Here is a 16,252-nt window from a genome sequence, read left to right on the forward strand (position 1 = left end):
GTATTGGTGTATTAACTATGACTGTTTGCTTGGGATTCATTTGATTTCTTTTCATTTGTTTTATTACACTTCGTGTAGTATTCTCTCCTCATTAAATCAACTCTGTGAGTGAACTGAGGTGCGTGGCTTATCACGGCATATGTTACCGGCAGTTCAAAGACGACAGCGGTATACTTATGCGTGATAGAACCAGCAAACTCAGGCTCATTACAATGCGGACCGCACGCAGAAGTCTGATTCATGAGCCCCCACCTTTTTCTCTTTCCTCCTCTCACGTAACACGCACACACACAGCTCCTAGCTCTACCCCGGGAAAAACCCCGTTGAAACGATCGCCTCACAACACACGTGCTGCATCGGCACACGTGATTACATACAGCAGCCTAACTGCCATTTTGTCCGAGTCACTCGACTCCGCCATCTTTGTAGTTTTTAGCTGTAGTTCTTAAGGCCCCTCCCCTTTTGGCCCGCGTCACTCGACGCCGGCATCTTTGTAGTCTCTAGCTGAAGCTGTAAGACTCCCCCTCCTTTTCACCCACAGACCCACACACACACACACACACACACACAGACATACACTTTCATCCATTTTATTCATTCTTTAGTTTAGGCATATAAAATTGTATGATAACGTTTGTTGGTTGCAATAGTAATTGATTTGATCATTTATTATTTTGATTTAATAAACTCTGTTATACTTTAAGGAGCAGTCGTCTGTGATTACTTGTGCATATGTATTTGATAAGACTGTATGTAGTAGCCTGTGCTCGAACTTAAAACCTTCACTGTCACTGAATGTATAGTCATACGCAGACTATTGACATTATGAGTGACTACTAATTATGAGACTTAGTTTTATCGTTTGGTTATTGGTCCCTGTTCGCAGGGTGGTGCCCCGTTTATATTAATAATCATTAATAATTGTTACATACATCAATAATTCTATTGATGTCAAGAATTCAGTTTCTTAAATGCTGATAACCCAAACACGCTCCTTTAGTTCCCAACAGAGGCGAGGATTCAACCAGTGGTGGCGGAGCAGACAAGCAAGGACTGAGAGAACAGGCGACCGAAGCTCGCCGCGGTGCTGGTGTAAAGCACGGTATGGAGCGGCGTGTCCTGGGGCGAGAGGAGGGCTCAGGAATGACTGGCGTAGGGATATCGGGGGACGGCAGCTGGTGTAGGAAGCTGGGAGTCCGTAGTCAGAGGAGGGAACTCGTGCAGGGCAAGGGCGTCAAATCCATTCTTCAGCTGGACATCGAAGCCATGGGGTGTAGGAGATGTGCGTCTCCCTCTCCGGCTGCCGCGAGCACAGACCAGGGACCAGGGCTCGTGATGTGATGGAGTAGAGCTGACCAGGGCATTAGGCTTAGCTCCGAGCCGTAGCCAGGAGGCCTCAGGAGCTGCGACCGGAGGAGGTGCCGCGGCAGCAGGACTGGAAGCGATGGACTCATGCACGCGGTCGCTGGCTGTGTCAGTCTGTGATGGACCGAAAATGATGGTGTCCATGAGGCTCTCGGCATACTGGATCCTATAGAGCGTGGATATTCTTCCCTCCAACTCTGTGATTTTATCCACCAGGCGGGCGCAGCTGACACAGTCGGATGGACAGGTGAGTGAAGCCATAGCAGATCAATGCAACAACAGTTCTAGTTTATGCACCTAGTTTATTAGTAACCAGTTTATGGGGGATGATGGTGTTGAAGGCAGAGCTGAAGTCAATGAAGAGCATCCTGACGTATGTGTTAGGGTGCTCCAGGTGAGACAGGGAGAGGTTGAAGATGTTAGTGAAAACCTCTGCTAGCTGGTCGGCACAGGTCTTCAGTGTGCGGCCCGACACTTTGTCTGGTCCCGCTGCCTTGGTGATGTGGATCCTCCTCAGAGCGGACCTCACCTGGTGGTGCTGGAGGAAGAGTGTCTGCTCCTCCTTGGGCCGGGTCTTCTCAGCTGTTGTTCCGCTGTGCTGTCTGTCAAAGCGGGCAAAGAAGCGGTTCAGCGTGTCGGGGAGTTCACTGTCCTGACTGATCTGTGTGGTGCTGCTCGTGTCAGTCAGGGTTTTAATACCTCTCCACATGCTCCGGGGGTCGTTGTTCTCGAAGTGTCCCTCAACGCGCTGTTTGTTTCTGCGCTTGGCCTCTCTGATGCCCTTCTTCAGGTCCCTCCGGGCACTTTTATAGGCCGGTATGTCACCAGACCTGAAGGCAGTGTCTCTTGCTCCAAGCAGTAACCGCACGTTTCTGTCCAGCAAAGGTTTTTGATTTGGGAACACTTTGATGGTTTTAGTGGTAGTTACTGTCTCAGTGCAAAAGTGTAGGTAGGCCAGGACAGCCGAGGTGTACTCCTCCAGGTCAGCTCCCTGTGCAAACACTTCCCAGTCCGTGCTTTCAAAGCAGTCCTGCAGAAGTGAAGCAGCATCGTTGCTCCATACTTGAATGGTTTTGACAGCTGGTCTAGTTTTGCAAATTACTGGTCATATAGAGCTTATACTTTATTGCACAAACAGATCAAAAATGTTTCATTCTCAGCTTAACTTTGAAAGATAAATGGATTTAGACAGATAGATAGATAGATGTAAACTTTATTTATCCCCAGGGGGAAATTCGTTTGTAGCAGCAGCAATTTACAGAGTAAAATATAACATATGGAATGCACAATATCTACAGTACAATAAAATAACAGAGCAGATATTGAATTGAAGGAATAGATTAATAAAAAATAAAAAATAAGCTGGAATAGAATAGAAAATAGAAATGCACAGTATATACCATGAATATAGTGGTATTAATTCAATAAAATTAGCAAGTAGTAAACTGAACTAAACAACCTGGACAGTAGAGGCAGGATCACCAACAACAAGCAACAGCCGTGTAGCGTTGTAGTCATGTGAAGGACGACGATCTGGCCCGAGCTGTTTTATTATAAAGTCTAATGGCAGTGGGCAGGAATGTTTTTCTGAATCTGTCCTTGTGACAGCGGAGCTGGATGAGTCTCTTGGAGAAAGTGCTCCGCTGTCCCTGCAGTAGGTGGTGGAGAGGGTGGTCCTGGTTATCCAATATGGATAATAGTTTCTTCAGTGTCCTCTCCACCACATCTTCCAGATAGTCTTGTTTGCAGCCAATGATGGAGCCGGCCTTCTTAACTAGTTTGTTAAGTCTGTTGGTGTCTCCGGCTCCAATGCTGCTCCCCCAGCAGACTACGGTGAAGTACAGTGCACTGGCCACAACAGACTGGTAGAACATCTCCAACATCCTGCTGCACACGTTGAAGGATCGAAGTTTCCTCAAGAAAAAGAGTCGACTCATCCCCTTCTTGTACACAGCGTTGATGTTGGTCTTCCAGTTCAGTCTGCTGTCGGTGGAGACACCCAGGTACTTGTACTCCACCATGTCCACATCCTCTCCCAGAACTCTCAGCGGTTGTGGAGCCGTCGTCTTCCTCCTGAAGTCGACCACCATCTCTCTGGTCTTGGCCACGTTCAGATGCAGGTGATTTCTACCGGCCCACTCCACAAAGTCCTCCACTACTGCCCTGTACTCCTCCTCCCGTCCGTCCCTTATACACCCGACCACTGCAGAGTCATCAGAGAACTTCTGCAGATGCATGACACACAGTTGTACTGGAAGTCAGTGGTGTACAAGGTGAACAGGAAGGGAGACAGAACAGTTCCCTGTGGGGCTCCAATATCACTGACCACCGTATCAGACAGCACACGGTCCAGTCGGACAAACTGTGGTCTGCCCGTGAGGTAGTCAATGATCCAGGAGACGGTGGACGCGTTCACCCCCACCACCCGCAGCTTCTCACTCAGCAGCACTGGTTGGATGGTGTTGAATGCACTGGAGAAATCAAAGAAAGTGATTCTCACAGAGCCACCGGATCCATCCAGGTGCGACTGAGCTCGCTGCAGCAGGTAGATGATGGCATCGTCCACCCCCACACGAGGCTGGTATGCAAATTGCAGAGGGTCCAGTGAGGATTTCACCTGCGGCCGGAGGCGGGCCAAGACCAGCCTCTCCAGCACCTTCATCACATGGGATGTGAGGGCAACTGGTCGGTAGTCATTGAGGCCAGATGGTGTCATCTTTTTCGGTACAGGAACCAGGCACGACATCTTCCACAGCACCGGGACTTCCTCCTGCTTCAGGCTCAGGTTGAAGAGGTGTTGAAGGACATTAGACAGCTGGATGGCGCAGGTCTTCAGGGCCCTGGGGCTGATGCCATCAGGTCCAGGGGCCTTGCCTTGGTGGAGTCTCTCCAGCTGTCTTCTCACCTGGCCAGTCGTCACAGAGAGGGGGGGGGGGTCATTATGTCCGTGGTGGCAGATCCCTTTGAAGTGGAGGGCTCTGAGTCCATGCAGCTCACCAGGGGGGGGAGGTGTTTGGGAGGTGTGTGGAGGAGACAGATGAGGGCTCAGAGCTAAACCTATTGAAGTGACAGTTTAGCTCGTTGGCCCTCACCAGGGAGCCCCCTGGTTGTCTGCCTCCCACCTTGAAGCCGGTTATCTGCTTCATCCCTGACCACACCTCCTTCACGTTGTTCTGCTGGAGTTTGGCCTCTAGCTTCCTCCTGTAGGTGTCCTTGCACTCCCTGAGCTTCACCCTCAGGTCACGCTGGACTGTCCTGAGCTTGTCCCTGTCCCCAGACCTGAAAGCTGCCTTCTTCTTGTTAACAAGAACTTTCAGGTCACTGGTAATCCAAGGTTTATTGTTGGGAAAGCAGCGTACAGTCCGGGATGGAATGGCAGTCTGTTTGCAGAATTTAATGTATTCAGTGATACAGTCTGTCATGCTGTTGAGGTCCTCCCCGTGTGGTCCACAAAGCACACCCCACTCCGTAGACTCAAAGCAGTCCTGCAGGGCGTCGATAGCCGCCTGAGACCACCTCCTCACAGCCCTGGTGGTCACAGGCAGCCTCTGCACCAGAGGAACATACCTGGGTGTCAACAGGATCAGGTTGTGATCGGACCTGCCAAGGGAGGGAAGGGCAGTGGCACTGTATGCATCCTTAGCATTAGCATACAGAAGGTCCAGAGTTTTATTGTTCCGAGTGGGGCAGTCAACATACTGGTGGAATGTTGGCAGGGCTTTATCCAGAGTGGTGTGATTAAAGTCTCCCATAATAGTCAAAAACGCACTTGGATGTTGAATCTGCAATCCAGACACAGTGGAGTGGATGGTGTCCACTGCTGCCTCAGCGTCAGCTGATGGGGGGACGTACACAGCCACAATGGCGGACGTGAACTCCCTCGGCAAATAAAATGGACGCATCCCCACGGCCAACAGTTCAATGTCCGGGCTGCAGAAGCGTTCCTTCACACACACACACACACGGTCGGGATTGCACCACCTCTCGTTCACATACACTGCAATCCCGCCACCTCTCTTCTTGCCGCTCTGTACAACGTCTCTGTCCGCCCAAACAGTCCTGAAGCCGGGAAGCGACGCACTGTGATCCGGAAAATCCGATCCTATGTTAAATAACACATTTTCAGTTATAGTTCTTGCAATTAAAACAATGTATTTATCAATAACTTTATTTAATTTCATTCACACATACATATATATTTACATGTACATATATATACACATGTATATATATATATACACACGTGTGTATATATATATACACACGTACATATATATGTACACATGTATATATATGTACATATATAGTCAATGACATGACGTGCATATTTTTGTGTCCGAGTTCACTTTTTCCTTTTAAAATAATTGTATCAATTCATGACATATATCATTTCATTCTATGAAACCTATCCAGTTTTGATACATTTTCAGTCCAATCAAATAATACATATTATTTTATGTTTTGGCTTCTCAAACCCTGAAAATGTCAGGCGGCGCACCTGTCCTAGCAGATGAACAGACCAAGAAAACTATTAAAAAATGTATTTAAATGATAATAAATTCAAAATAAAATACTATGGCATGCTCTTATTGTTGAAACGATTCAAATAAACCAAATCTTTACAAATACCAATAGTTTTAAGCTGTTGCGATAATTTAAAAACTTTTGTCCAGCAATTTGAATGTTCTCAAATGTCAGGGTGGCACAGCTGTAAAGATGGGACTTTTATTATGAAATTAAAGTGGAAAACAGTAAACAGGATATTGCATCATCAAGAGGACCTCAACTGACCTTTATAGCAGAGTGAACATGTTTTTATATCTCTTTTGAATATTGATAAAAACAGCTACTTTCAACTTATAGGTAGAGTGGTTCACTTTCCATGTCAGGGCGGTACAACCAATGTAAAACGAGAGAAATGTTATTTTGTCATAAATGTCTTCATTCTATTTAAAATGTATATGTATGAAGTTGTTAGCAAGAACAAAAGCTAATGCTAGTGTCCAAGTCGATGCCTGTTTAATTTGAAATCAGTTGCAAATGTCAGGTGGTGCAACCAGTAAGGCAGGTGGTGCAACTGCAGAGAATGTTACTCTATGATGTTATATTTAAAGCTCGAACAATATATTTTTTTAAATTCTAAAGTTTAACAGTGTTAAGTTAACGATATTATACACTTTCAAACAATTTTTTATGATATGAATGAATATTGTTGAACTATTAAGGATGCCACTGTCAAGTAAAGCAGGATCAGGGAGCAGCAACAGGTCCTGTATGGAGTGAGTGCAACACGCTGCTGCATGAGGTAGAAGCTGCAGCACGCAGGAGGAAGAGACTGTGATTCTGCCTGTTCCAGTTATGTGCTGAACATGATTACTATGAAATATTTACTTCTTTTACTTAAAAAGAGTCTGTTGACTAAAAGCATGTTGTTGTATTTGAAAATATTTTCTGCATATTTGCTGTGATTACTAATATTGTCAGGTGGCACAACTGATAAATGGCATGGTGGTGCGACCAGGTAAAATATTTATTTAAAGGAATGAATAACAGGTTAAAGTGAATATGATGTGAAGAACTATTGTTTTGAATGTATTCAATTGTATATTTCTATTATTATGTTTCTCTGTTTAAATGTAAAGTCAAAAGTTAAATATACTAAATACCTGCCAAGAGAATGCAATTATGATAAATTATTGTATATGTATAAAACACAACCACAAAATACGATGTGTTAGACACAGTAGACACTAAGGCAGGGCTGTCAAACTCATCTCCACTCTGGGCCACATCAGCATCACGGTCCCTCAAAGGGCCGGTTGTAACTGTAAGACTGTACAACTAACTTCTCCTAACATATTGTTAAATAACTCTCTGCATTTGATTATTGTTTATTCAAGTGTAAACATATTGTACATGCAGTTCTATAAATGAAAAATGATATTTAAGCACATTTCTGTTATTATAACATAAATCATTTTAATTGAGGGTTCAGAAACCCACATGACTCTATCAAAGATCAAACTATTAAAGAAAATAACAAAGACAAATATCAAACACAAGTTATGACATTAACTTTGTTCAAAGCTGTTTGTTCACCTCTCTGCATCACTAATGTTCCTCCCTGTCGTCGTCCTGTGCATGCAGCTACATCCAAGAGCTGCTCACTGAGAGTCAGGTCTGATGAACATGATAGATGATGTATCCGTGTTGTCTGTGCTTTCATCAACAGTTCATTACAAACACAAGTACCTGCTCGTCTCTTAGCTAGCTGTGTTGTTAGATTGCTGCTAGTTCATCAACTCGGTCTGCGATGGTGTTTCTTCACAAACTGACATTTGTAAAAGTCTGTATCTGGTCGGAGCTCTGCTCACATACCTTCAGCATGCACTGGGCTGTAGCTGTGTGAATATATTCTGCTGTGATTGCAGTCTGCCTTTTAATTCTTGGACAGTTTGATGTTTTTCTTGGAGGCTAAATTTAGCTCCGTGTTTGGTGTCAAAATGCCGACGTGAATTGTATCCTTCATCACCGACACGCCTCATAACACAGAAGACAGACCCGTTGTTCTCCTTGAAGCACAAACATGTATTCACTTTCCCATCTTTCATTACATTTTCTTCCCTCTGCATCAATCTTTCTCTGCGTGGACATTTTGGGATTATTTGTCGATCTTTTTCAATTGTTGGAAACCCTCTTTACGGGCTGTTGCCTCTCCTGTCCACCTGTTGTGATAGTTTTAATGTCGGTACACAGACAACATGCTGTCTCATAATTTCGACCATGGGGATACTTTTATTTTCAAGTCTAACTTTTAATTATTTTTCCAAAAAAAAGAAGAAATTTTTTTTTTGTTTTGTTTTTGCTGGCGGATTCGCGGGCCACATAAAATGACGTGGCGGGCCAGATTCAGCCCACGGGCCTTGAGTTTGACACATGTGCTCTAAGGGATACTTGTCAGAAATTTCAGTTTGAATAAATATTAGGAAGAAATATATATTGTTTTATAAATGTGTGGTTGCGCCACCTGACATTTTCTTAGCCTGTGAAGTTAAATAATACTGTTAAAAACTATTTAAAACACTATGAAAAGTTGGTTCACAACTTAGACTTGTTTCAATACATTTTTCCAGACACAAAAATATGCATTACATCCATTTTGAAGTTCCTGAAGTACCTTTTTAGAAGCCTTATTTGTCAATGACCCATATATATATTTTAGAAGCCTTATTTGTCAATGACCCATATATATATATATATATGGGTCATTGACAAATAAGGCTTCTAAAAAGGTCATTTTAAAAATGATCTTCAAAATATATATATATATATATATATATAGCAATCCTAAGGCAGAGGAAATCAATCAAGACAGTTAATATTAACAGCAGCAAAACAAATGTCAGCAAACGTGTTTATTAACTTGCAGTAACACATGTGCAGTACACATGCCGCTTCTCCAGCTCTCGCATCAATCGCCGCCATGTTGGTTCAAATTAAATCTTCACCGGCACGCAATGCATCTTGGGATGTGGTGGGCCGCGAAGGATCCATCAGATGTGTCCTCCAAATCTGGGACCAGAAGGCGGCATTGAAGGACTCTTCAGCAAAAATGCGAAATGGGACAGCACTAGTCGCAGCGCTGTGACGCAACCGGTCTACGAATGCAGCCTCCGAAGGATGCAGCCCCTGAATTGAGACACAGCTACTGACGCTCTCTGGGTCTCAAAATGGCGGCTACACTCTGACCTTTCGATTGACACCTCATTTGACCCAATAGGAGCTTCCATATCCTGTCCACAGCCTACAATAGCCAACGAGAGTCCGTGTTGAAGGAAAGTGCCCGCCCCTCTTCTTTCGTGTAAAGCTCGAGCCAATTGCAACCGATTGTTCTGATAACTGACGCTTCGCATAGCCAATGACATTTCAAAAACAATGATATACAGCTTCAGGGGTTAGATTTAGAGGCAGAAGGTGGATGTAGAGGCAGAAGGTGGATGTAGAGGCAGAACGTGGATTTAGAGGCAGAAGGTGGATTTAGAGGCAGAACGTGGATGTAGAGGCAGAAGGTGGATGAAGATGGGTCACTCAGGTATAGTTCCATCATTGTTCAAAGTCAAAGAATAACTTTATGATGTTAGTTGTAATGAATAAATATATTTTAAAATCAAGTACATTTCTCTGGCATTTATAGTTTTCTACTGTACCGAAACGTACCGAACCGTGGCTCCACTGTATCGTACCGAACCCAACCGTGGATTTTGTGAACCGTTACACCCCTAGTCGAAAGCTTTTTCAGCACCATTTTGCGTCAAATCACCACACTGATGGTGACAGTGTGGCCAGCTGCAGGACTGAGACGAGACGGACAAACGGAGGATAGACTCTGTGTGGATTGTACAGACAGAACTTTTATAGTCGTACCTTGTTTTTCATGTGCATTCTCAGTAAGGCTCTGATATTAAAGTGAAGGATGGACACGTTTCAAGCAATAAAAAAACAAAAACAGTTGCATCACATTAAATCCAACCAACAGTTTGCAACAGTGAGTATCAATGGTTTTCTATTAATTCCAACAATTAATTAATTCCAACAAGCGATTAGCATTTGAGAATATAATATATCTTTGTATCCACCTTTGTACCGTATATCTTTTCATGCTTCATACAGACATACCTACCGGTTCATGATGTGGTGTGTTCAAGGACCCAAATGCAGACTCAGGACAACAGAGTTATATTGCAAACCAAGATGATTTATTTCTCTCACTCAAAAACACACAAAAAAACTCTTGAACAAGTTTTGTAGAACTGGAGAACAAGTTTTGTAGAACTGTAAAAAACTGTAAAAAACGGTAATAAGTCAACTAGGAGGCGTCTCCATGCACTCCGCACAGGTCCAAGCCAGGAAGTGGCTTACGGTACCGGTAATCCCTCTGATCCGAGCCGAAAAGTGGCTGGATCGACACAGGATCGCTATTGATTGCTATCGCCTTCGTCCTCCTGTGCACTAAAACCATTGAAGTCCTCTTCTTCAGTGTCGGAATTAAACAGCCTCAGAATTGCTTCGTTGCACTCAGTCAGTCTGTCGTCTGTACCCTCAGTGTCACTTTGCTCCTGAGGCAAATCCGCCCCTGAGCTTGCGCTGTCCTCCTCATTGCGCTGTCCTCCTCATCTCGCAGTAGTCCAGCCTTTCGGAACCCGTTGGTGATGGTGGATTCTTTCACACTGCTCCGCGCTGTTAGGATCCACTGGCAGACTTGAGAAAAAGTTGCTCTTCTCATGCAGCGTGTCTACGTTGCTCATAGCTCTGAATAGCATTTACGGCTAACTGGCTTGGCCAGTTGCTGCTAGCACAACAGCTATTCAGAGCTATGAGTAACAACAGTTATTGCCTCATTGCTTTTCGTTTGGTAGCCTTGAGAGACCTTAGTCTGTAATGCAAGTATGTCTGCATGAAAAGATGTACAAAGATATATTATATATTCGCTAATGCTAATCGCGGTTAGCATTTCCCCATTGGCCGTAATGTTAAAATTAGCTTAGAAGCTAGCGAGTCGGACATGTACTGTTAAAAGCATCTTGCCGTTCAACCTTTTTTGTCAACAGTCCTAGTGAGAGGGAGGTCAAATGTACTTCATCCATATTGTAGCGACCCTGTCAGTAACAGCTTGTAGCAGAGGAGTTGCTGGTAGCAACTGTTCTGTGTCGGGAGCTAGTAAATGTTGTGTTAGACCGAAACCGGAAGTTGCGGTTGTTGTTGTGGCGGAGGAAAGCTACGGAAAAATCCGTATATAAATCGCACCGGACTATAAGACGACGCCTCAAAGCGTGGGGTAAAAAGTAGCCGCTTATAGTCCGAAAAGTACGGTAACTGCTTGTACCAAACCAATGCCACATCAACTGGATGGATACGTCAGCTACTTCTAATTGGTTAGGACACGCTAACAACCCGATTGTTAATGTCATTGTGTCACATAAATAAACAACTGAAGGGAAAGATGGACAGACATATATGAAATGTTAAACATCATACAATTGAGGACTGACCTGGCAAGCGTTGTAGAGGAGCTGGTGCTCAAACTTCTTGATGCCCAGGATCTGCTGGAACATCTCGTACAGCTGGTCCTTGCTGAGGATGAGCTCGGAGGCGGCGCTGGCTGTCATTCTCTGCTGGTGCTTTCTGGGGTCCTCCTCACCTCGGTAGATGGTGTCGAACTTGGCGATCCAGGAGCTCAGCACTGTCTCTTTGCTCAGGCCGTCGATCTCAGGCAGACTGCGCACCCGCTTCTCTATATGCTTCTTAAAAACCTCCCGAGAGTCGCTGGCCGAGCAGCCGCCGCTCTGCACCATCCGGGACACGCGGTCACTTTTCAGGAAGACCTGCAATCAATTTGTGAACTGACAGATTAGTTGTTTTATTTTATCCAAAAGATTTCTGATTTACAAATAATGATTCATCAGGCAGGCTGGCTCTAGGCTGGGGGTAGATCTTGAGAAAAGGATGCTGCTAAAGCTACAGCATCATGGGCAACCTCTCAACTCTTTCAGGTCTCACTGGAAGAACACAGTAACACCTCCAGCAACAGACTGACACTACCAAGGTAAATTAGTGAACGAGTTCCAACCTCACAGTGACCATCAGCCTGCACTACTCCTCTCGAACTCACAACAATGACAATCATGTAGGCTAACTCACACTACTACTGATGCTCTTTCTATCCTGCTTGCCGTTAATACTTCGGTGCAATGCCCTCTTTATATTGATATTTTTGGTGTTTTGAAGTGAGGTTCTTTTCCATCGTCAGTGGGACTACAGCAGATGAAGTTTGTAGAAACAGACAGGAGTAGCAGCCCAGAGCAACATATGTACCAATGTGGACGGGGGAAGCTGTAAAATAACGTTATAATTACAAATAGTTTCACCCCTTTCATCTAGTTGTCAGAGAGCTCTTTCGGACGAGGAATTGAACTGAAACTCAACTATGCACTCTTTAAAGCCACCAGACTGCTGACAAAAGCTAACACGTTGTCCTCCCAACTCGTCACAGACTGACTCTTGGTCAGGACCCTTAGCGTCACTTTCTAACACACTGGGTAGCTCAGCGCGTGAAACTATGGTGTTCCACTACAGTCGCAGTAAACACGTGGTTAACGTTGTGAATTCAAACAAAAACACCTGCTTAGGTTTAGGCAGTAAAACCACTTAGTTAGGTTTAGAAAGAAAGATTATGGTTTGGGTTGAAAATACTGTCTTTGTAAAGCGAAAGTTAACAACCAACAACACCTTGTTGGTTTCACAAGGGACATGAGCAGCTGTCTCTTGGTCAAAAGTCCTGTTTGTTTGCCCCACCCACCAACTCCCCCGCCCTGAATTATTTAGGTCTGTTTACTGTGATGGAAGATCTCCTGTGCTACGGCTCCTCTACCGTGACATATTTACCTGTTTCTATTGTCAGCCAGTTTGGTGGTTTGACCATGTTTGTTTTCATAGATAACACTTCAAGGTTCGAGGACTCCAGTTATAAACAAGGGTAATAAAAGATGTCTTCGTGTGACAAGTCTCAGATTAGATAAGAGGAAGGGGCTGTTGACCATATGTTTTAGTATGAACTCATCCTGCCTCACACCCTGGGCTCAGGTCCTTTATAAGCTGTACAGAAGCACCACTCTCGGCTCGTCCTCATGCAGACTACACTGCACTCTGTATGACGATAGAGCCTTCTTTCCACAGAGAATAAATACTCCAAAGACAAACTTTCTTTTCTCAATGTTCCTTATTCCTACCGATTCCTTATCAGTATTATAGAACTCACTCTGTACTATTATATCGTTTATCCACCACTAATTAATCACACTCCCATCTAATAATAACGTGGATGGGTTTACATTGTGTACTTGAAAGCAAGTCTCATAAAGATGCTAAAGCAGTGATTCTCAACTGGTGGGTCGCGACCCACTTTTGGGTCGCGACCCGTTTTCCCGTTTTCAGTGGGTCTTTGCCTGACAAAAAAAAAAAAAAAAAAGAAGTTGTGATTTTATTTTGAAGGGCATTTTTTTTAATGCAGCGGAATTATTCCAGCATTTACGGCACTTGTTCAGTGGTGCAGGAAAAACACCGACCAATGCATTGTGAATCACATCACGTGATGAAGCTCAGCCAATCATATATGAGTATGCTGACAAGTTTCCTGATTTGAGTGAGATGTACACACACCGTGACACACGGGGAGAGACGAGGATACAGAGAGCAGAGCAGGACTGTTGAGCTGTGAGTTGTGAAAGTCAAATCATAAGAAGATCTCCAAAAGAGAGAAATGTCCAGAGAGACCAGAGTCATTAGACTCTGACTAGACAGACTGAGTTTAAAGCTGCAGCGTAATTCAGTGAAAATATTTTTTCTAAATTGAATTTCATGAAGTAATTTATTTTTTAATCCAGCTGTTATTTTACTTGAAATGAGAAGAACATGTATTCATGTATTTCTAATCCATCCAGTTAAATTTGAAAAATGAGAATAATATTTGTTAAAATATAATTGATGTGTGCTTTCTTTATTTGATTTGACAGTTGTTTACTACACAGAGACGTTACTACTACTAGACATCTTGAATATAGATATATATATATATATATATATATATATATATATATATATATATATATATAATTTGGGTGGTGGGTCCCGGCTTGTCATTAAGGGGTGATGGTGGGTCCCGCAGCCAGACCAGTTGAGAACCACTGTGCTAAAGCACGTCTTCTGCGCCGGTATCAGACACCGACTGCAGCGACAAAGTGTTGGTATTGGACGTCCTGGGAATTACAATGGGCTGCCAAAACAGTAAAGATAAGTCAAGAAAATATTCCAAATAAAGTGTAGACTTTATTTCTGATATTGATTATTGTAGCTAAAATACGTCCTCAGAAGTACATTACTTTGCTCCCGTTCTGGTACTCCTGTCTGTTTCTCAAAACTGGGGCAGTGCTGACCACCATCTACTGATAATCTGACTATGCAAATGTACCTCATACAAAATACCACTTCAAAACATCCAAACTTCCTCTTTAACACACTTGATTTTTTTTTCCACGTTCATAACTTACTAATACTTTAGTGATGCACCTTGCAGTTTTCCATTGCGTGTGACACATTTATCAGTATCCTGCACTACCATTTATGCATATCATCATTTGTACCCCCCATCTTTTTCTACATGTATTGTATTTGACTAAATATGTAAAAACACTACATCACTGTATGTGAAATATGTCTATATATGTACTGAGCATCTTTATTTGAGTAAAGAAGTTGAGAAACGTATAAAAATGCTACCTAACTATACAGCAGAGGGAATATTTTCATAATTTGGAGACACATTTCAGCTGAATTTCAGGAGCAGGACCACGCCTCAACCACTCCCCCAGTTCCGGCCACACTCCTATGAATATCTACCCACTCTAAGCCTCGGCCTGTTCGCGCTTTCCGCATTCGGACCCAGAACGCCACGCAGAAAAAAGCCCAACCCAAAAAGTCCTCAGACCATCCGACGACGGCAATCCTTTTGCCTTCACAGAGGCCATCTATACATTCCAGGGAAGGCCTCAATCTGCTGCCTTCCCCAAAAACCCCAGGGATACACACAAGACACCGCCAACAGCCACCGGGAGTCCACAGGCAGCTCAACGCAGCCAAACCCGGCAATCTCCAACAAGCCGATGAGCCGCATCCACCCGCCAGAATCCCTCTCTCCATTCAATCCTACCATACGAAGATTCAGATCCACGGCCGTCCTCCAATAACTCACATCTCGGTGGCATAGGGAGACCTGCCACCCCCAGACAACGGAAACGTTGGGAGACTGCCCTAGCCAGGGCAACTGGCACCGAGATGCCAGTGCCCACGCCACCTACTTCAAGCAAACAGAGCAAGTTGCCCTAGCCGAGGCTCCTGGCACCGGGATGCCAGTGCCCACCGCCACCTACTTCCAGCAACCACAGCAAGTTACCGTAGCTGGGACACCTGGCATCGGGATGCCAGTACCCCCCACCATTTATTTTTAGCAACCACAGCAAGTTAACTTAGCCAAGGCACCTGGCACATCGGTTTCGCCATATTCAACGCTGTTGTTAAACCCATAAATCCTAGCTTCATTTTGCCGATCATCGATCAGCAGAACTCCATCGTCGATAACCTATCCTCCCAAGCCTACCAGCCTTAGCGTGTGCTCTCCCTAATCAACATTAGGGAGCTCCCTAACCGCCCTTACACTCGCCAGCTTCAACGACCTGCGCAACGGGCAGGCAGCCCTGCTTTCTTAGGAGGGCTTCTTTTGGGGGTCTGCAAGGTGGATCCTCAACTAAGCCTTCCCCAAACCGCTAAAGTCTCACCCTGGCTTAATCTCCCTCAACCATTCCTTAACACTCCACATAATCGATGAAAGTTCACCCTCGGCTGAGGCGGGGTCCTAGCTAGTATAAAACCCATTTTGAGGACTTTGTCTCTGCTGACAGTGAGGTCTGTGGATTATCCAGGATCACAGGGACATCTATTGTTTTGTCATTTTCATTTTTCAGTGTTGTGAAAACCAGAAATTGAATTCAATTGGCCCCCATTGTATTGAGAAATTCCAGAGACTTAATAAAACCTAGAAAAATCCAAATAAAACCGGTGCTTGGCGCCACTTGAGGTAAGTGAGTATTAAAACAACGTACCCTCCTAATAGCCATCCTGTACATTAACCTCTGTTCTTAACTTCTTCACGTTGTTTTTCTACCAATTAAGAGTATGAAGGAAAGGCTTCAATCACAAACATACTTGCAAGGCTGTAGCTTGTAATTGATGGGTGCTAAATTCCTGTCACCTGCTGTCAGGCAGGTGACCCTTTGTC

General features: G+C 44.3%; 1 protein-coding gene across 5 annotated transcripts in view; it reads right to left on the reverse strand.

The window, feature by feature from the left end:
* The window catches only part of cadpsa (Ca2+-dependent activator protein for secretion a), a gene marked incomplete at its 5' end in the record, with an annotated part of 257,936 nt that overhangs the window by 203,398 nt on the left and 38,286 nt on the right, over positions 1-16,252 (reverse strand). For all 5 annotated transcript variants that reach the window (XM_079265777.1, XM_079265776.1, XM_079265774.1 and 2 more), the window contains one exon: positions 11,415-11,747. In XM_079265777.1, the coding sequence (XP_079121903.1) occupies positions 11,415-11,747 (333 nt within the window). The remainder of the gene's footprint in view (positions 1-11,414; positions 11,748-16,252) is intronic.

This window comes from Melanostigma gelatinosum (genome assembly GCF_949748355.1).
Source record: "Melanostigma gelatinosum genome assembly, chromosome: 3".
Taxonomy (NCBI): Eukaryota; Metazoa; Chordata; class Actinopteri; order Perciformes; family Zoarcidae; genus Melanostigma; species Melanostigma gelatinosum.